Source organism: Peromyscus californicus, unplaced genomic scaffold, assembly GCF_007827085.1.
Source record: "Peromyscus californicus insignis strain IS unplaced genomic scaffold, ASM782708v3 Scaffold_9__1_contigs__length_137607984, whole genome shotgun sequence".
Classification (NCBI taxonomy): domain Eukaryota; kingdom Metazoa; phylum Chordata; class Mammalia; order Rodentia; family Cricetidae; genus Peromyscus; species Peromyscus californicus.
This window is the reverse complement of record NW_026294617.1, coordinates 74,621,784-74,642,207: the sequence shown is the minus strand read 5'-3', so window position 1 is coordinate 74,642,207 and position 20,424 is coordinate 74,621,784. Positions and strand designations below refer to the sequence as shown.

The following is a 20,424-nucleotide window of genomic DNA, read 5'->3' as shown; positions in this document are numbered from 1 at the left end:
ACTCACACTTGGGAGGCAGAGGCCAGCCTGGTCTACAGAGCAAGATCCAGAACAGCCGACAGGGTTTCTACCCTGTCTTTTAAAAAAAAAATCAGTGTTAGGGAGTGGGAGGAGCCAACAGGTAGCTGGTGAGAATCCCCAGTGCAGTAAATCTACCGTGACAGCCATGCTGGGTGCACACCAGTGCAAATCCATCTACCCACCACCAGGAGTGGGCCCTAATGTGCACTCTGACCTCCTGTGACAGTGGTGTATCCACATAGGTTAGTCAGCTACAACTTTACCATTCTAGCGAGGGACTTTGCTAACAGGAGGAGAAAGGATGTAGTGTTTGTTTGTTTGTTTTTAGACAGAGTGGCAACTGTAGCCTAGGCTGGCCTTGGACTCACTTGTGTAGCCAAGGCTGTCTCTGAACTTCCGTACGGCCCATCACTACCTCCCAAGCACTGAGATTGAGGTGTGCACCAACCACACCCAGCGAATTTTTTAAGTTGTTTGATCAAGATTTGTTTCCCACCCCACTTTTTTTTTTTTTTTTTTTTTGTATAAAAACCACAATGACACCCAGGACCATCCATCTTTCTGCTTTATTCTCCATGGTGCTGGTTTACATCCATAATTCTGTTCTGTGCTGATTCCAGGATCCAGGTTTTCAGGTCTGGGGTCCGTGTGTCCAGTGAAGCCCGACCCACACCACCCCTAGCGGGCAATGGCACCCACCCGCCCGCCCACCACAGCTTGATAGAGCCTCTGTGAACCAGGAGGTGAGTGCCCTTACTCCCTGCAAGAAGAAATTCAAGGAGGAAATGCACACAACTCATACCCTCACTCTCCTCCTGCCCACTTTGACATGCTAAAGGGGATGCTGGTCTTTCCGGATGGGAAGAGGCTGCCCACGGAGGGGTGGGCGGAGACTCGGAGATAGTTGGCTTTTGAATGAAGAGTGTGAGAGTGAAAGAGAAAGCCTGGGCTCTATCGAGTCCCGCCCTAGGGAATATTTTCTCCACTGTCCACCACCCATCATTCTTCACTGGCATCTCCTTACCCCAGACTTTGGGAAAACATTCTAGCCATCCTTTCTGTCTGTTCCACCCAGTCATCCCCGGTTCTCTCCTGCCACCTGCTCACAGAGTCCTGACTCCCCCTAAGGACTCTCAAGCTTTGCCTCCTCAATTGACTTCACTGCAAATGCTCTGTGCCCTACAGGACTCCCCAGAGTATGCCACCAGAGTGGCAGACAAAACCACCCCAATCCCTTCCACAACATCCTTTCCCTCAAGTCCTTTCTCCCCAGCCCCAGCCCTCACTACCCTCCACCCACAACTCACAAAAAGGAAAGGCCATCATCTCTGAGGGTGCTCAGAGTCTGCCTCACTCCTGCATGCTGAGGATTCGAAGCAGGATATTGTACACATCTTGTTCCATGTAGCCCTGGAGGTGGCAGGAAAGACGTAAGAGATGACAAAGAGCAGGTGAGGGGGCATTTTCATAGTATAGTAGAATACCAATCAGTACCTCTTCTAATTACATCATCCTTAGCAAATGCTGCTTGTCTGGTGTGCTGGTTTTGGTTTGCAGCACTTGGGACTGAGCAGGGCTTCCTGCCTACAAGGCAGGTGCTCTGTCAATGAGCTACAGCCCCCGCCCTCACTTGTAACTTTCAATATTTAACTTTCCCCCGGCTATTTTCCCATCTTCACAAGGAAGAGAATGTCATCTACTGCTCAGGATTGCTGTACAGGCCGCACTATGACTAGGAAGCAAGCACCTGGTACAGAATTGGAATCCTACTCCCTGTAGTCATGATCCCTAAGAAAAGAGCAAGCCTCACTTATGCTTCCATGACTGGGGCAGAGTCACCTCAGAGGAAACAGAAGGGCATGGGGAAAAGCCTCGCAGTGGATTAGGGAATGGAAAGGAGAAGCAGACACTTCTCTGGTACGTTCACACATAGCCTCTCTTGATCTACTGAATGAGATCCAGAGACCTGCCCCTGGGTCCAGGGGTCTGTCTAGGAACGAGGAGGGACACCTCCACTCTGCACCCCTGCTTCCTCCCAGACTCCGCCAAGCTCACCCGAGCAGCGTTCAACAGATGGTTCCTGTAGGTGGAGATGGTCTCCTCATGGCTCTTCTGGGAATCCTGAGAGGGAGCACCCATGGGAAGTCACATGCCTACCCTTCTCACACTCACCGCGCATGAGGGAAGGATAAAGTGAAGCTTCACCAGGCTGATGCCATTGGCCCATCACTGGTCTAGCCTGGACCACTGCCTGGCTAGTCTTCTGAAACTCCCCACTTTCACTACCCACCCTCTTCTCTATCACCATCCTTTTCCCTGCAGGCCAACCATACCTGCAGCTGGAGGGCCAGGTGGGTATTCTCCCCCCGGACCTCCAGGACTTCTTCAGAAAGCTGCTCCAGCTTCTTTAACAATTCCTTGATCTAAAGCCAAAAGGAAAGAAAGGGATCCAAGTCATTTTCCCCAGATGTCCCAGGAAAGGATTGTTATCCACATTTTATGGGTAGAAGTTTCATACGTTTTCAAAACCATGTCGTTGTTTGTTTCTTACTCCTTTGGGGGGCCCGCCACCCAGCTCCCAAATAAATCACACATGGAGGCTTATTCTTACTTATGAATGCCCAGCCTTAGCTTGCCTTATTTCCTTAACTTTAAATTATGTTGCGGGCCACAGAAATATGAATCAGGAATTCAGCTGTCTATAGCAAAAGCTAATATCTGGAAGAAGCAGGGCTCTTCCAGAGGAAAAAGCCAGGCCTCAAGGAGTCTTGGTGATATTAGCTTTTAAATATAAATTAGCCGGTTCCTGCAATGATTTTCTTGTGCGCTATGGTAGCTTTCCCAATTAATTCTTCTTCTAAGAACTTCTTACAGTGTATTTTATCTGAGTTACCTCTCAAACATCCAAAGACAAATGGCAGACAGAAATAGCATTCCAGACCACCTGCTGGTCTCCTGAATTAAGGTAAATATCCATACAGAGACACTGCCTAGGCTAGGACTACATTAGGTACATAGCTTTGCTTCTTATACAAATTAAGCTCAGGCCCCCCTTTCTCTCACAGCCTAAGTGGCACCTCTAGACTTCCCATGAGCAACTTACTTAGAAAATAAGGGCTTTTTTCATTCCAGGTGCATCAAGCTTTCCTAGCTCCCAGCAGACTTTCCCCGCCCAACCAGAAAGCTGCAGGGCCAGAGTATGGCTGATTGTAGGTGTGGAGATGGGTCAGGGGAAGAGGAGAGGAGGGAACGAGGATGGAGATAGGAATGAAGATGAAGATGAAGACGGAGATGAGAATGAGATGGAAAGAACTCAGAACTGTGAGAGGACAGGGGCCAAAGGAACAGAGAGGAACTAAGTATGAGAACGGAACTGAAGCCGTGTAGATAGAATTTTGTCTCAGAAGAATAAACAGGATGGACTAAAGAGCTCTGTGTACTTGGATTCATTCCCTCAGATTATTTCTCACCGTTGGTAGTGTCTCTTCTGGAAACCTTGGGAAAAGACTATTAGAGGCTGGACCCTAATAACCTTTGTTAAAATTAGCCCAGTCTACCTTTTACCTCTGGGCTTTTCCCATTCCCGTACTTCCATAAATCTTACTCTTACTCCATGCCTTGCTGGGTGGCTGGCCCCTGATATTCTCCCCTTCTCTGGCTCCTTCTAGATCTCTCTTTCCAGATTTCTCCCTCTCTATATTCTCTCTGCCTGCCAGCCCCGCCTATCCTTTCTCCTGCCTTGCTATTGGCCAGCTCTTTACTAGACCATCAGGTGTTTTAGACAGGCACAGTAACACAGCTTCATAGCGTTAAACAAATGCAACATAAACAAAAGTAACACAGCTTAAAATATTCTACTACACCATGTAGCTATACCAGTATGGCGGTGTACACCTTCTATCCCAGCAGCTGGGAGACAGAGGCAGGCTGAGCTCTGTGAGTTTGAGGTCACATAATCTACATAGTGAGTTCCAGGACAGCCAGAGCTATGTAGTGAGACTGTCTAAAACCAAAACAAAACACAAAATCATACAGCTAATAAATAATGGTTTAAACCAATATTTCTCTGGCTCTATAGTTCATGATCTTTTGTTAGTTTTTGTTTGTTTGGGTTTTTGTTTTGTTTTTGACAGGGTCTCACTGAACGGCCTGGACCTCACTACATAGACCAGGCTGGCCTCAAACACACAAAGATCCTTCTGCCTCTGCCTCCAGAGTACTAAGATTAAAGGTGTGTGCTAAAAAGCTATAGCAACTTTTTACTGAGTACTTAACATGTGCCCAAAATTATCCTGAGTATTTTATTTTTTATGAGTATGAGGGTGGTTTTTTTTTTTCTGGTGTGTGTGTGTGTGTGTGTGTGTGTGTGTGTGTGTGTGTAGAGAGAGAGGGAGGTTCTGGTTTTTTGAGACTAGATTTCTCTGTGTAGCCCTGGCTGTCCTGGAACTCAATTTGTAGACCAGGCTGGCCTTGAACTCACAGAGATCCATCCCCCTGCCTCTCCCTGCAGAGTGCTGGGATTCAAGGCTCCAGCCAGCACACCCAGCATGCATGATTGTTTTGCCTGCATGTATATAAGTGCACCACCTGTGTAGCTGGTGTCTGTGCACACCAGAAGAGGACTTCAGATCCTCTACAATTGGAGTCAGAGGTAGTTGCGAGTCACCATGTGGGTGCTGGGAACTGAACTAGGGTCCTTTGCAAGGGCAGCAAGTGTTTTTAACTGCTGAGCGGTTTCTCTGGGCCCAATAAAGCAATTCATTTTCTTTCCTTCTCTCTTTCTTTTTTTCCAGTGGTGCCAGGGGTTGAGCCCAGGGCCTTACTCATGCTAGGCAAACGCTCTGACACTAAGCCATATCCTCAAATCCCCCCACCTGGGACAGTTTCTCTGTGCAGCCCTGGCTGTCCTCGAACTTGATCTGTAGACCAGGCTGGCCTCGAACTCACAGAGATTTGCCTGCCTCTGCCTCTAGTGTGCTGGGATTAAAGACATGTGCCACCATGCCTGGCTTCTGTATCTGTAAACTTCTATTCTAAGTATTTATAATAATTTATTTAGACAGGGTTTCATAAAAATCAAACTGATCTCAAATATAAGGAATAACCTTGGCCACCTGATTCTCCTATATCAACCCTTTTAAAACTTTTATTTACTTAATTTTTATGTGTGTGGGTATTTTGTCTGCATGTATGTCTATGTACCATATGCATGCCTGGTGCCCTCAGAAACCCTGGAATTGAAGTTACAGATGGGTATTAAACTTGAGTCCTCTGGAAGAGTAACCGGTGCTCTTTACCACTGAGCCATCTCTCTAGCCCTTTGAATTTTAAAAAGGATTTTTTTTCAGTTAATTATTTATGTGTGTGTGTATATGGGTGGGTGCAAGTAAGTGCAATGCCCAAAGAATCCAGAAGAAGTCCTTGGATCTCCTGAGGCCACAGTTAGAGGTGATTGTGAGCTGCCCAAGGGTTCTGGGAACCCACCTCAGGTCCTCCACAAGGGCAGTGCAAGTTCTTAACTGCTGAGCCATTTCTCCGGCTCTATGCCTGCACCTCAGCGTGTGGTGTTGGGATCCAACCTAGTGCCTCATACATGTTAAGCAAGCATTCTACCAAGTAAACTACATTCCCACACACCAAAATAAATTTTCTATCTAATAAAATCTTTACAGTCACCACCACATTAGTAGTTTAATTTTTATTTTTTGTGTATGTGTGTTTTGCCTGCATGCATGTCTGTACACTATGTGTGTGCTTGGTGCCTGTGGAGGCCAGAAAAGGGCACTGAATCCCCCTGGACTGGAATTACAGATAGCTGTGAGCTGGCACATGGGTTCTGGGAACCCAAGTCCTCTGGAAGAGGACCCATTGTCCTTAACCATTGAGCCATGGTTAAGGACATAAGGTTATATTCTTCCATGGTTCTAAATTCAAACTTCTGTACAAGTTCTAACAAGAAATCCGAATTCATTAATTTAGAGGGTAGTTCTACAGCTACTAAATCCATTTGAAAATTGATGGTTTAGAATGAATAAAATACGTCTCATTCCCCAATAGTACCAAGAAAATAGTGGCTTTCAAACTCTGTTGTGGCTTGGTTTTGCTTGGCGTCTTGAGACAGGGTCTCCTGCGCCCAGGGTGGCTTGGAACCAGCTCTGTAGCTGAAGACGACCCTGAACCTATCTCCTGAGTGCCCGCCAGCACAGTTCTTCCAACTGTTTAGTTGTTTTGTTTTGCTTCGGTGTCTTTTTGGCCAATAGAGATCATTTGCCGGACCCATTCTGAGTGGAGCAGGAGGGAAGAGCAGCTGCAGTTAACCCATCAGACTCTGAGTCAGCGCAGAACCTCAGGAAAACCACAGAACACATTACACCACTAGGCTGGACTAACGCAGGATTAAGATAAAATGTTAATTGGCCATGGTGTTCCCTGGTGTATCCCTGGGGGCATACATAGCTTCTGAACACTGAGTACTAAATTTTAGTACCCACACCCTCTTCTCCCTTGTACTATGTTGCTTATTTTTATCTCTTCTATCCGTATGCCACCTGAGCTCCATTCTCAACCCCAAACCTCTCTCGCCCCAGGCGAGCAAAGAGCGGTCCTTGCAAGCGCCAGGCACTCTGTTTAGTATTCATCCGACCTTCGGTTTGCAACCCCGCAAACGCAGCGCCACTCCCTGCCAGGCTCTCAAGGCTACCTCGCAGCTCACCTTGGCCTCCTTGTCCCGGCAAGCCCCGATGAGGTGGTCCGTCTTCTCTTTCAGCAGCTCGGCGGTTTTCTCGAACTGCTCCGAGCGCCCGCGCATCTCGCCCGCCTGGCGCTCCTGCTCGGCCGCCCGAGCCGCTAGGTCCTCGCTGCGGCGACGCTCCTCCGCCGCGGCGTCCCGCAGGCGATTCATCTCCCGGCAGGCTGTATTGTACTTCTCCAGCACAACTTTGAGCTCCTGGCCCCAAGCCTGCGCCTGGGCCACCAGCGAGCCTCGCGTTTTCTCGTGCTGCCGCAGGCTGGCTGCTTCCCGGGCCCTCAGCTCGGCCACTTCCTCTGTGGCTTGGTAGAGCAGCTGCTTCAGCTTGCAGATCTCCTGACTCTTCCCGCTCATCGTGGCTTGCACTGCCCGCAGCTCTTCCTCCAGCTTCCCCAGATCTTGCTCCAGGGCGGCCACTTGGGGGGATGCTGTAGCCTTCAGGGAGGCCTCTAGCTCCCCACAGGGGGACAAGGATCCTCTCAGCTGCTGGTTTTCCTCCTCCAAGCGAGCCAGCGCCTGCTGGGTCTCCAGGTGCCTATCCACCAGGATGCTGATGCAGGTCTGCAGCTCCTCCAGGGGTTCTGCAGCTGTACTCCGTGCACTCCCCTTGCCCACGAGGTCTGGGGGCAGACAGTTCCACAGTCCTTGGAGGCCGCTGCTCTGGGAAGCCAGTCGCTTGCGCAGCTTCTCCGTAGCCTCCTTCTCCATGGCCAGTTCCTCTGTCAACAACCCGACGCTCCTCCGCAACTGCTGTAGCTGGACCTGTGCCTCGGGCTTGGGCACAAACTCCCGCTGTAGTCTCTGGGTCAAGGACTGCAGCTCTCCTTGCAAGCGTTGCCTCTCGCGCCCCAGCTCTCCCAGTTCCTCCAGCAAGTTGCTGTTGCTCAGTCTCAGCGCTGACACCTCTTTCTCCAGGTGCCCCTTCGCCTGTCCTCCTCCTGAGGCCTGTTCTCCTCCAGGGGCCCCGAGGGGTTCTCCTCTGGCTCCAGGAGCTCTCTTTTCTTCGTGCTCTTTAGTGCATCCCGGGACTGCTTTGGGGGCTCCCTCTCTGGTCCCCTGGACAAAGACCTCGGGTTTTACCTGCAGTCCCGCTTTCGCTCGATCCAACCTCACCAGCACCCTCTCCAGCCTGGCTTCCATCTTCTCCCAGGCAGCGGCTGCAGCCTCAGCCCTGGGAGTCCCCAGGGCTCCTTCCAGAACTGGTCTTGACAAAGCCCCTCTGGCAGCATCCTTTTCTCGCCACACGGCAGCCAGCTCTTCCCTTAGCTGTAGGAGGAGTTGGTTCACGGCTGCTATGCCCACCGGTTCTCCCAGTGGTCCCACTTGTTCAATCCCTGGGGCCGGGGACCTCTCCTTCTGGCCAACACACACCTGGTCAGTGTTATCGAGGCCAAGATTCTGTCCCCCACTGGTGTTCAGTCGCTGTCCTGTGGCTTTCTCGATGGCCTCAGACCTTGGGCTCTGGGGCGGCCCCTGTTCTGGTTGGGACTTTCTATGGACTTCATACTGGATCTCTGCTGGGGCTAACTCTTCAGTTCCCCTGGGAGCTGCTGTTGGATTGACTGTGGCCGCTGCTTTCTGCTGCTTCTTTAGTTCTTGGATTCGCTCAGCCAGCAGATTCAGAGGACAACCCTGCTCCATACCATCTCCTCCAGGCCGGAGACCCGGGCCCTGTCTTCCGGCAGCCCCGGGCTCTTGCAATAGGAGATGCCCCAGTTCTTGCGCCTGCTCTCGAATCTGGTTCTCCAGGCCTAGGACGGCTGCAGCCTGAGCCCTACACTCTTCCGTCTTCCGCGCCAGCTCCTGCTCCAACTGACTCACTTTCCTCTGCTCCTCTTCATACTTCCGCTTCCATTCTGAGCCCCGCTCTTCCTCCTCCTCTTCCTCGGGCTCTGCTATCCATGAGTTCTTAGGTGGAGATCCCACCTGAGGCTCAGGTGGAGAAGCCTGTGTGGGGAGAAAACCAGTGGTGTGAGGTTGTGCAACTAGTCTAGCCCCTGCTAGGGCCTTGCTTCTGTGAATGTGCTGATGCCCACACGGACTACTGGAATAGCTTGGGAGTAGGTCAGAAACAAGAAGGGAGACACTTAGGGTCATACCTGAGACGCATGATCTGGGTGTTGAACCAGTCCGTGACCTGTGAGAGAAGACACGGAACAAATGAGAACTCAGCTCTCACCCAGTTTCCAGATTTGCTAGAGAAAAGTGGCCGCTCGTCATGATAATCCTCACACATGTCTTCCTGGTGACACTCTTGTCCCACGAATCCCTAACTGTCCAGCAACTTCGGTTTCCTATCCCAGAGATGGAGTGTTCTTTTATTTTATACACATATTTCTTTTATTGATCACTGTGCTGATACCATGAAGGCACTGGGACATCAATCAATGGTGGGCAAAAATAGAAATCACATGGATGACAATAATAGTAATAGCCATTTAATCTCAGCATTCGGGAGGCAGAGGTAGGCAGATCTCTGAGTTCGAGGCCAGCCTGGTCTACATAGTGAGTTCTAGGACAGCCAGGGATACACATTTTTCTGAGAAATGCTGTCTCAGAAAAAAAGTAAAAAAATTTTAAAAAATAATAAATAAATCACAATAGCAATAGCCAGAGTTGCACTCAATGAGCAAAGGCTATGCCTCGGAATCTTGTGATGTAGCAGCACTAAATTAGTAAACCCTGGACTAAGGTGGCAGGCCATTTTTCAGACAGACTGCCTCCATGGGCTGTGGGATACTGAGAAGCTTCTTCAATTCTTTGGCTACCGAAGAGAATCTTGAAGGCACAGAAGGACTTTTACCGCCTCTCCGCCGCCGGTTCAGGGCCTGCTGTAGCAGCCTCCACAGCTCCTTGTCGTGTGTACGCAATGCGTAATGCAGAGCATTGTGCCCCAAGCTGTCCACTGCTCCAGCATCTGCTCCGTGGCTCAGGAGCAGCTCAGCCACCTCAGCGCTGCCTTTCTCACAGGCCAGGATCAAGGCTGATCTGTGGGTGGAAACAAATCTGGAGCACCAGCTTTCCCTCATAGTTTCAGAAATTCCATACAGGGTAAGCCCTCACTCAGTGGAGTCAGAACAGCACACCAACACCGGCCATGACAAAGCATTAGACCGGAGCATGGCTTTTCCAATGTCAGTCCTTGGAGCTAGCTGCAAGCAGCATCAGAGGATGGGACCCCTGCAGGGGGGGGGGCTCCATTTTTGTCTGCTTTATAGGATGCTAAAGTTCTACGAGAGAGAGACAGAGAGAGAGAGAGAGAGAGAGAGAGTGCACACACACACACACACACACACACACACACACACACACACACAGAGCAGCAGCAGCAGCAGCAGCAGCAGCAGCAGCAGTATATATGTTCATGATCCTCCTGTCTCAACCTTCTGCGCACTGGACTACAAGTCTACACCACCACTCTTCTTCTGCATAAACTGGAAAGAAAAGGATCCCACTGTTTAGGAAATAACTTGAAAACTAGTAAATTAAAGCTGTGATCCCAGAGGCTGCCTTTCTACTCCTGGTATCATCTGTGCCAGCATGGCTAGCCAATCAGCGCACGGCGCAGAGCTTTTTTGAGCCATTCGTGGAAAGGAAGGAGGTCCCCAAGAGCAGAGACTAGTGCATGCCCTCTGCCCACAGGCTCCTTTCTCGATTGGTAAAGAACTGGAGGTTGGGATGGAAGACAGAGTCGGCCGGCTCACTTGTCATCCTTGTCTGTGACATTAACTCGGGCACCTCTCTGCAGCAGTTGTGAGCAGATAGCCGCATGACCGCCCAGCGATGCAATCATCAGGGGCGTGCGTCCATCCTGCAGAGATTGTGGGAAGGAGAGAGGCCATGAGGAGCCAGGGAGAACTAAGGACTTAGTGATTCCACCTCATACCAACTCCCCCCTCTCCCGACCCCTGCTGAAACAAGCTCGGGTCCTGGGGCTAAACAGTCTTGTGCAAAGAGTCAGGAGCTCCCAAATGGTAAGGAAAAGAGGAGAAATGGAGGCGGGATCACAGAATCTGGCCAGTCAAACTCCTGGCCTCCCGCTTGGTGTGAGACACTCACTGCCTACTGGCCTGTCTGATACTCACGTTGTCCAGCACATCCAGGAAGGCTTCGTGGTCACACAGCAGGAGGACACTTGAGGCACAGCCAGAGGAGGCTGGAAGGATTGAAAGAGGGTTCGTTAAGGAGAGGTTTGAAGAATGCCTACTTGGGCTGTAGCGCAGCAGCTCCCATCAGGGCAGCGGCTGTGTGTTTCCCAGCCTTCTTCCCAGCAGCCCCCAGGCACAGGCACGCACCTGCCCAGTGTAAGGGACTGCGGTTTTCTGCATCCACAGCATCTTCATTAGCGCCATGCTGCAAACAGCCACAAAGAGAAGCAGCCGTGGAGCGTGGCGTTAGCATCCTCACCCCATACCCCAGATCCAGTTGCCAGTTTCCATGGTAATATGAAAAGGAACGAGGGGACCATCCATGGCTGTGAGGGGAAGCCAACTGCCATGCAGGCTCAGTCTCCTCTCTGCAGATAATGGGCGGCCTTGAAATTAGACCTACTTCCTAACTAAGGCCAAAGGAAAAAGCAGGTGATCTGTAAATAAGCACATGGAAGGAAATGACAGCTGGACTGACTGGGGTTTGGGGACCACTGTGTGAAATTTGGAAAAGATGACGAGTAATAAAAGTAGAACAGTCAAGCCGGGCGGTGGTGGCGCACGCCTTTAATCCCTGCACTCGGGAGGCAGAGCCAGGCGGATCTCTGTGAGTTCGAGGCCAGCCTGGTCTACAGAGCGAGATCCAGGACAGACTCCAAAGCTACAAGAGAAACCCTGTCTTGAAAAACAAACAAACAAACAAACAAAAATGTAGACCAGTCAGTGTGTGCTCAGTGGTCTACTGAAGACTCAGATCATCCACATGTCTCATGTGCCTGTGTATATTTTTCATTGTGCTACCTGGTTAATGGCCCTCCTCCACATTTTAACTTATTTATTTATTTTTACTTGGGGAAGAGGTGCGGACATGCTTGTGGAGGTCAGAGGACAACTGGCAGGAGTCAGTTCTCTCCTTCCACCCTGCGGGTTCTGGGGCTCAGACTCAGGTCATCAGACTTGGCAGTAAGTCCCTTTAACTGCTGGGCCCTCTCACTAGCCCCTCCCCCAAAGACATTATTTATCTGAACACCCCTGCTTTTCTTCTCCCTCCCCATACACATAGCAGTTAAGTCTCTGCAGCGGCTCTGCCATTGGCAGACCTCAATAGTCCTTGGGTACCCTGCTTTCTGACCTGCCCCCAAAGACAGCCTGAAGCATGGTACGTGTAGAGCAGGCGTCACACAAATGTTTGTGAATGTACTGATGAATGACCATCAAGCCTGTGTTGCTGGGAATGAGACAGCTGACTACTGTCAGTTCTACTCCAGGACAGAACTGGGACACGCAGCATCTATTTCTTGCCTGCCCAGGGGTATCAGAGGACTGTGTTTACCTGCAGCAAGACCTTAACACACTGTGGCTGGCAGGAGATGGTGGCCAAGTGCAGGGCGGTGCTTCCTGGAAAGAGAGAGAAAGAGAGAGAGGGTGGGTGGCCCCGTGAATGCCTGTGACTCATTGGGAGGGAGGGCAGGAGACGCACAGATAATCAGAGGGAGATTAGAGGGAGAAGCTCTAGGCCACATCGGGCCAGAAATTCCTGTTCCCCAAGCAGCTGGGACCTTCGGGGGAGGCGAGAGTAAGGGGGAGGTGTGCCTAGCTGACGGGGTGGGGAACCCCGGGAGGGACGCCGGGCCAAACTCACTGAGCACAGAAGCAAAGGCCCACAGCGGGAGCCTCCATCAGAGCCCAGCCCTGGCCCCTCTGCGGCAGGCAGTCCCGCGGCATAATGGACAGGCTGGGGGCGTGGCTGACTCACCATCCTCATTCCTGCTGTTGATGTCAGCCCCGTTTGCGAGCAGTATTGTCAGACACTCGGTCAGACCTTTGGAGGCCGCCAGATGAAACCTGCCAGTGTCAACGCCAAGACAGAAGAGGATGAAAGACCGGGGGACAAAGCGGGGAGGCGCTTATTTTTTTTAAATCATGTTTAATATTCTAAATTATTCTGATCAATTGGGGTTTTTGTTTGTTTGTTTGTTTGTTTGTTTTGAAATAGAGTCTCACTATATAGGCCTGGCTGGCCTTGAATGCTTGATCCTCCTGACTTGACCTCCCAAGTTCTGGGATCATAAGCAGGTATCAGAACAGCTAACAAGGGGGCTTTAATAAGCCCTGCTTCCTCTGCTCCCTAGCCCAAAGCAGAGCGGGAAGCTCTCCCCGTCTAAGAGAGAAGCCTGCCTCCAGGACCTACGGTCACGAAGTCAGAGGGTGCTTGCTACTGGAAAAGCTAGCAGAGCTACAAATCCCGGGGGGTGTCAGATTGTTGCAGGAATGTTGGGGGGTGGGGGGACATGACCACCTGCCTCTCCCAGCACTGAATCCTCAGAGAGCGGGAAGTGACATAGAAGAGGAGCCGGAACTGAGCAGAAGGCTGGCGGGGTACAGCCTTCCTCCCAATCCCTCCCTCTCGCCCCAGGACTCCCCTGACTTACTCCTTCATTCCTAACTTCCCCCAGCACACACCCTCCTGCTTTTGCGATGAGGAAATTTTGTTCAGCAATTAGTTCTCTGTTGGTTTAATGAGCTTTACATCCTCTTCAAGTCACTGTGGCTTGTGGGGCGGTTGGCACTCAGGGACCGGGTGCTCCTCCCTCATGTGTTCAGTGCTTGACACACGGCAAAGGCTTGCCCATCTACCCGCCGGTTCAAACAATGAAAGGGCTTGGAAGTTACAGGCCTGCCCTGATCGTCCTGAGGTTTGAGGTGTTCCAAAAGAACCACATGCCAGGGTGGGGTCAAGAAGACTTACTTACGGGGACTGGCCATTTGAGTCCAGCTTGGTGGGCCGGGCTGACTTCCTAGAGGCCAAGGCAGCCACGCGTCCCACATCCCCCCGCTGCACGGCCTCCAGCAGCTTCTGATCACGACGGTTCCATTTCTCCACCTAGTCAGGAGTTACAGATTGTATGAATATTGGCGCTGGCAATGGTATGGGGAAAGAAAAGCGAGATTAGATGCCCTGCAAGAGGAAGGAGCCTCCTGGAGGCTCTCCCTGCTCATGGTCTCTAGGCCCAGAGCAGCAGATCTTTCTAACCCCTTCACATGTCACCAAGAGTTATCGACAGCAACTGTCCACCACGAAGCTAACGGTGCCCAGGGGATCACTGAATTAAAAATTATGAAGCTTATGCCGGGCGGTGGTGGCGCACGCCTTTAATCCCAGCACTCGGGAGGCAGAGCCAGGCGGATCTCTGAGTTCGAGGCCAGCCTGGGCTACCAAGTGAGTTCCAGGAGAGGCGCAAAGCTACACAGAGAAACCCTGTCGAAAAAAAAAAAAAAAAATTATGAAGCTTGATGGGTTGGCTCATACTTATTATATAATACACCCCAGGAGGTAGAGGCAGGAGAATCGGGAGTTCAAGCCCAGGCTCAACTGTGTGTGTGTGTGTGTGTGTGTGTGTGTGTGTGTGTGTGTGTGTGTACACCAGTAATCTCAACACTTGGGAGACTGACATAAGAGAATCTCAAGTGTGAGGCCAACCAAGACTCTCTCAATAAACGACGTCAAAAATATCATTGCTTTTATTATTTTGAAATTCTTTTGTTTTGTGCACACACCTTTAATGCCAGCACTCGGGAGGCAGAGCCAGGCAGATCTCTGTGAGTTCGAGGTCAGCCTGGTCTACAAAGTGAGTTCCAGGACAGCCAGAGCTGTTACACAGAGAAACCCTGTCTCAAAAAAAAAAAAAAAAAAAAGTTTTGTTTTATTGAAACAGAGTCAAGCTAGCCCAGGCTAGCTCAGAGTCTCTATGTAGCCAGACTAGCCTCAAACTCAAGACCCTCTTGCTTCAGCCTCTTGAATGCTGGAATGTCAGGAGTTCTCCACCACACATAGCTTCAAAGTGATTAATAATAGCAAATGTCTAGCATTTTGAGACTCCATTCATTTATTTAGTTAGTTTTGAGACAGAGTCTATGTAGCTTTGGCTAGCCTAGAACTCGCTCTGTAGCCCAGGCTGGCCTTGAACTCATAGAGATCCACCTGCTCTGTCTCCTGATGCTAGAATTAAACCACCATACCTGGCAAGACTCTTTGTAATCATCACCATGACTACTGTTGTTAGTTGCCCAGCCTGAGGGCAATCCTAGCAAGAACCCCTGCCTTGGTGCTCCCTAGGTCTTTTTAGAACCAACTGAACCAACCTGACTGCTCCTGATTGGTTCACAATGCCTCTCAATATGCCCCTCCCCACTGCTCTTTGTCTTTACTGGTTTGCAAAGCACACCAAGGTCCCTAGCTTCAGGTCAGAGTCAACTAAACACCTCTAGCTATTGACATTGGGCCCCAAATTGGGGGTGCAGTGGGTGGGAGGCAATGGTAGAGATTCTGCTTTCCTATACCACAGCTGGCTCTGCCTCTCTCCTATTAGTCTCTTAACCCCGTCACCGCAAGCAACCAGCAAAGGCAAGCTACTTCCTAGCCATGCTTAGGGAGGCAGCAAGAAGAGGCAGAAAGAGATTCCCTCCTCTCCTCCCCGGGCAGGGAGCAGCTGTCCCAGACAGCAGCCACGCCTCAGCATACATTGCCTCAGCATACATTGTTCCATCCTTCCAGCTCAGGTTTTGAGGGTGGAGGAGTAATTAAAATAATTGAAGCATTACCGGGCATAAAGGAGAGAGCCATATGAAAACACCTACTGCTGCTAGCACAGAGAAGCCCGCTTTGGTCCAGAGAGGGGAGACACGAAGCAGGAAGGAGGAACGGAAGACCATTGGTATGGAGGAAAAGTCCTCGAAATGGGCATTTTGTCATCAAGACTGAGTCTGGTTCAGCTACGTGACCTAGAGGAAGCCATTAAACACTCCAACCTGGTTCCTTGCACATAAAACGCAGGCAATAATAACCACCTCACCACAATGCATTAAACAAGTTAATGTAGACAGAACCACATAAATGTATGGCATCTTCACAACAAAACAGGAAGTAGTGAGAAATCGGGGGTGGTCCATTGCATTTTATGAGGTATAATCTCAACAAGAAAGAGGTTATAGGAAAGGGTGAAAAAAAATAGAGTCTGTGGAAGCCCAGTAATTCATTTTCAAGTACTGTTTATATAGCCGGGACAAATTGTTAATCATCAACACAGGAAAGATTTAAAGGTCCAAGCCATAAAATTGCCTAGGATAGATGGATTCTGAGGTAACACTCGTTAACTTCTCCTAGTCCCTCCAATTAGCCTCAAATGGCCCTGAAAAATAGTTAGGAATGATTAGCTTGTGTCTTTCTAGAAAAAGAGATGGAAGCACACACATGTTAAACATCTGTCCAGGGTCACATAAAAGAGTAACAGCATTGGCTTTAGAAATCGCTCGGGCCTCTTGCATCCAGACCTAACTCCCACATCAGACCACACTGTTACAGAGCGATGGGAAAAGGATTAGTTATTTCCAGGTAAAGTTTGAGAATGCCTTCAGGGCAAAACTACTTGATCTCGGACATCACTCCCTGCATGGGAGAGTCTCCAAACAGGTTTATTCTCAAAAGGCAAAGCAAGCAAAATCACTCCTCCACATCCTAACAGGTCCTGACACGCAAGAGCATGCTTTTCAGTGCCCCTTGTGAACCAGGTCATCTGACAGAAAACAGCTGGAACAATGCCCCCACCATACACCACTGCCACCAGCTGACCTTAACCTCGAGTTCTCCATTCGGAAATTAAACTCTCTTCCCTCTTCCTACAGCATTCTTGTTCTCCTTACTCATCCTTGACTAACCTCGTACTCCTCCTCCTGCCTCTGGAGTGCTGGGATCTCAAGTGTGGGTCACCATGGCCAGCTTGTCTCTGTGAGTGTCAGGCAGGTACAAACGTCCTTGAACCTCCCTTTCCTAATGATGTGAGGGCAGACAGCTTTGTGTCTGCCACGTAGCAGACACACAATAAATGGCAGTTCCAGTCATCTTCTCTCTTGGATTTGCTTGGGAACACTTTGGATGTTTCAGAGCTTATAATTCTCCAGCTGAGCAAGCGGAAGGCTCTTGCTCATACCAGTCGACGAGTTAGCCAAGCTACGTAGGTGGTAAAGTGTGTTTTAGCAATGTGGCTATATCTTTCCAGCTAGGTCCTTCCAACTCTGCCTGGTTTACCTCCTATAGTCAGTCTCATTATACCAAGATGAGTTTAGAACAGGTAGACAGTCTTCATGAAGAAACCACTGGAAACCAAAGGAGAAGAGGAGTGCTTCCAAAGTCCAAGACTCAGTCTGTGGCTCACCTCAACATCTTGGAAGGAGACACTGGATTACCATCACAGCCTCAGGGGGTAATCACCCAATTAACCAGTAGACTCCTTATCAAGGACAGGCTTTGTTATTTCTACAACCGAGATTAGGGAACTCGTGTAGAAGTAATTTTACCTTCTCCTATCTTGAACTCCCAGGCTTCCTATCTAGATTGGAAGATACCAACAGGTAGTGCAGGAGCCAGTGGCTTCTACTGAAGATTAGGTGGATGGAAACAGAAAGGTGCCTTAGGGATGAGGGCCCGACACACATTTGAAATGCAATAGAAATCCACTATGCTGAGCTGATGCCATAGGTTGAACGCTATTTAACAGCCCATCTCTTGGTCTATGTCCTGCCCAGGCAGAGTAAACACAGGTTTACGCCACCCTTGAAGACATCATCGACTTTGAATCAAATAACCCGAGACTAGAGGAGATGGTTTTTGTTGTCTTCCTTGACAGTAGGTGATGTATATTAGATTTTGTTGATTTACTTTTTTTTTGGACAGGTCTCATGTATCCCAGACTGTCCCCAAATTCCATCTGTAACAGAGGATGCCCTTGAAGTTCTGATCCTTCTACCTGAGTGCTGGGATTACAGGAATGTGCCACCGTGCCTGGTTTACAATGGAGCTGAGGACTGACCAGGGCTCCATGCATCCTAGGCAAGCACTCTCAGCTGAGCTACATCTCCAGCCTGATGCAGATTAACAGTTAAAAGGTCACAGATCACTCAGTCCTTGTCTCTAAGGAAGGGTCCTCATGCAAGGACGTGAATGGGGTTAAAGAGAGATGATCTGCTGGCATAATTGGGAAGCCAGGCTTCTGAATGTCCTGGAAATCTGTCACCTATCTGCAAATAGGTTTAGTGTGGTGATGGAGAACATTATCTGGGGGCTTATTATGGGGGAGTTTCTTGAGGAAATAACTTATAGCTGAAGCCAACCTATTTTAAAGTCTTTGGCAAGCTTGATCTGAGGAAAAAAAGTTTTCATCCTAAGTATGTAGCTCTGAGTGTGCCCTTACGTCCCACACTCTTAATATACTACAGTCTTGTGACACTAAGAGTTTATTTAAATGAGTAGACCTTCCTCATGGTCAAACATGTGAAGAACTGGGGTCATAAAGGAAAGAGGGAGCCAGGCGGTGGTGGCGCACGCCTTTAATCCCAGCACTCGGGAGGCAGAGCAGGCGGATCTCTGTGAGTTCGAGGCCAGCCTGGGCTACAGAGCGAGTTCCAGGAAAAGCACCAAAGCTACACAGAGAAACCCTGTCTCCAAAAACAAAAACAAAAACAAAAACAAAAAAAAGGAAAGAGGGAAGGTTCTAGATCCCAAGATGTAGCCCACTGCTCATTCCAGCGTCTAAGAAAGGAAGCACTGCCCAAGGCTGAGAGAGTCAGAAAGAGCCTATGGCCATATCACCTTGAACTTGCTCGATTTCAGAAGCTGAGCAGTGTCCGGCCTAGGTAGGAGAATCAATAAAAGAATGGAACAGTCCCCTTCCTAAGGAGACAGCAGACTCCATAAATCTGAAAGGGAAGAATCCTGGGGTCTTTCCATATTTAGGGGAAAGTAGACGTGGATTAAAAAAAAAATCACTGGAAGTTAAGACAGAACCCAGGTAGCCGCAGTTTCTGTTGCCTGCAATAGTAAATGCCTTTTAACTGGTAGGTCAGTGTGTGGAAACTCTGTGTAGAAGCAAATGTAAATGGGACAGAGACAGGCCTCAACAGTTCCTGCCCTTGCTTCACAGCTTTCTGCCAGGTTTCTGTGGCCTGCCCATGCACAGTGAGATAACCGAACATTTCCCACATTTGCTCATGAGTGACAAGTCAGCTAAGCAATATTAGTACCAAGTAACCCACGCCCCCATCTCCACAAAAGATGCCATCCCTTCACAGGGGTCACTCCAGAAAAGCTCCGTAGAGAAGGAGGCTGTACCCTCCCAGAACCACTGTCTTCTGAGAGTGGGGGGCACGGAGAAGAGAGGAACCTCTGCCAGCGACTCTCTGTCTTCTTACCCCTCACCACCAAATTTCCCTAACTGAATCAAAGAAAAGGAACACAAATCCTGAGCCAGACAAAGGAGGAGTTAGAGAGAGAGAGAGAGCCAGGCAGGGAGACATGACCGGTCCCAAGAACCAGTCTGAGGGCGAGACACTGCAGTGAACTGGCCAGGATCGATTCTGCAGGCAACTCACCCAGGCTCTTGGGGACCAGCCAGGTGGCTGCATGTCCTCCACAGGGCCTGCCCACTGGGCTAGATTTGCAGGATTAAGCCCCAGTGAGCAGGCAGGAGGACCAGGCAAAAGGTAGCAGGAGTAATATTGAGGGGAAAGGTGGCCGGAAATCAAAGAGAAAGCAGAGGCTCCATGTTGGATGGACAGTTGGCAAGAGGTTTGAAGCGGTGCTTGGAAGAATGGGAGAGGAAGTGTCGTGGAGTGGAACAGAGGGCAAGAGTGGAGGAGGCTGTGGAGAAGGGGCTAGGGCTGAGAGTACCTTGGGGGCAGAAAGCAAACAGTGAAAATGGAGCCCTACGGGAGAGAAAGTTGTGGGGAGAAGGCAGGGATGGAAAATGAAGCCATAGGGCAGGAGTTAGGGGTGGAAGTAAGAACGAACGGAAGCAAAGGCTAGGGGGGTGGGGGTAGGGCAGATGTCTGAGGTGGGTGGGAACTGGGAGCCAGAGCTGGAGTAGAGAGCAGGGTCATGGAAAGCATACCAGAAACTGGAAGTCATACATGCTGGGAGAACAAGGAGCCCAGGGGAAAGGCCTTGGGAAAGAAGAGGTTAGGAAGGCTGAGGGACAGGTTTTGGGAGACAGGTTTCGAACCTAAGTTCAGTTAGCAGAGCTGGCGGCCGCATTGCCGGCGCAGCAGCGCACGATAGACTGGGGCAGGCTCACTGTGATCGTCCGTGGAGATGGGACTCAGGACTTCTGTCAACACAGGACTTGGATCCCAGCCCCAGCCCTTCTCCCACCTACCGCCACTTGTGAACTGGAGCAGGAGAAGATGCGCTTCATGGCCGGGGCTAGGGCCACGGGGGGACGGGGACGCGCAGAGAGCCGGGCCACAGGTTCTCAGACCCACTCGGCGGCTGCGGCTGGAGGAGAGACAGCTGTCAAAAAGCAGAGTGGGGTCCCGCCCTAGGCCCCGCCCCAGATCCCACCCTGCTCAATCAGAGACGAGAACCCAAAGGCTGGGCTCAAAACCCCGCCCCTGGCCCGGCCCAGCCCCGCCCCTGCAGAGGCGAAAAGCCCGCAGTCTTCCGCGGCCGCCCGGGCT

General features: G+C 50.3%; 1 protein-coding gene across 3 annotated transcripts; it reads right to left on the bottom strand.

Annotated features, from left to right (window-relative positions):
- Nucleotides 1-719: 719 nt before the first annotated feature.
- Nucleotides 720-20,287, bottom strand: Ankrd35 (ankyrin repeat domain 35). Of its 3 annotated transcripts, XM_052731380.1 has the most exons (14): nucleotides 20,124-20,287; nucleotides 13,671-13,801; nucleotides 12,674-12,762; nucleotides 12,251-12,315; nucleotides 11,065-11,122; nucleotides 10,855-10,925; nucleotides 10,474-10,580; nucleotides 9,573-9,757; nucleotides 8,869-8,906; nucleotides 6,734-8,716; nucleotides 2,355-2,444; nucleotides 2,077-2,142; nucleotides 1,329-1,431; nucleotides 720-781 (listed from the first exon to the last, which is right to left on the bottom strand). In XM_052731380.1, exons 1-13 carry the CDS (start codon nucleotides 20,160-20,162, stop codon nucleotides 1,372-1,374), a joined length of 2,982 nt encoding a protein of 993 aa, XP_052587340.1. In that variant the 5' UTR covers nucleotides 20,163-20,287; the 3' UTR covers nucleotides 720-781; nucleotides 1,329-1,371. The 3 variants fall into 3 exon arrangements, with proteins under 3 accessions (XP_052587340.1, XP_052587341.1, XP_052587342.1); XM_052731381.1 differs by lacking the exon at nucleotides 20,124-20,287 and having other exon boundaries at nucleotides 13,667-13,773; XM_052731382.1 differs by lacking the exons at nucleotides 11,065-11,122; nucleotides 12,674-12,762; nucleotides 13,671-13,801; nucleotides 20,124-20,287 and having other exon boundaries at nucleotides 12,251-12,295.
- Nucleotides 20,288-20,424: the final 137 nt, after the last annotated feature.

Coding starts and splice junctions, on each gene's coding strand:
- Ankrd35 (XM_052731380.1), bottom strand. CDS start 20,162: ATGAAGCGCATCTTCTCCTGCTCCAGTTCACAAGTGGCG. Junction 12,763..13,670: donor GACTCAAATGGCCAGTCCCC/GTAAGTAAGTCT, acceptor TGACACTGGCAG/GTTTCATCTGGCGGCCTCCA. Junction 1,432..2,076: donor ATCTGTTGAACGCTGCTCGG/GTGAGCTTGGCG, acceptor TGCCACCTCCAG/GGCTACATGGAACAAGATGT.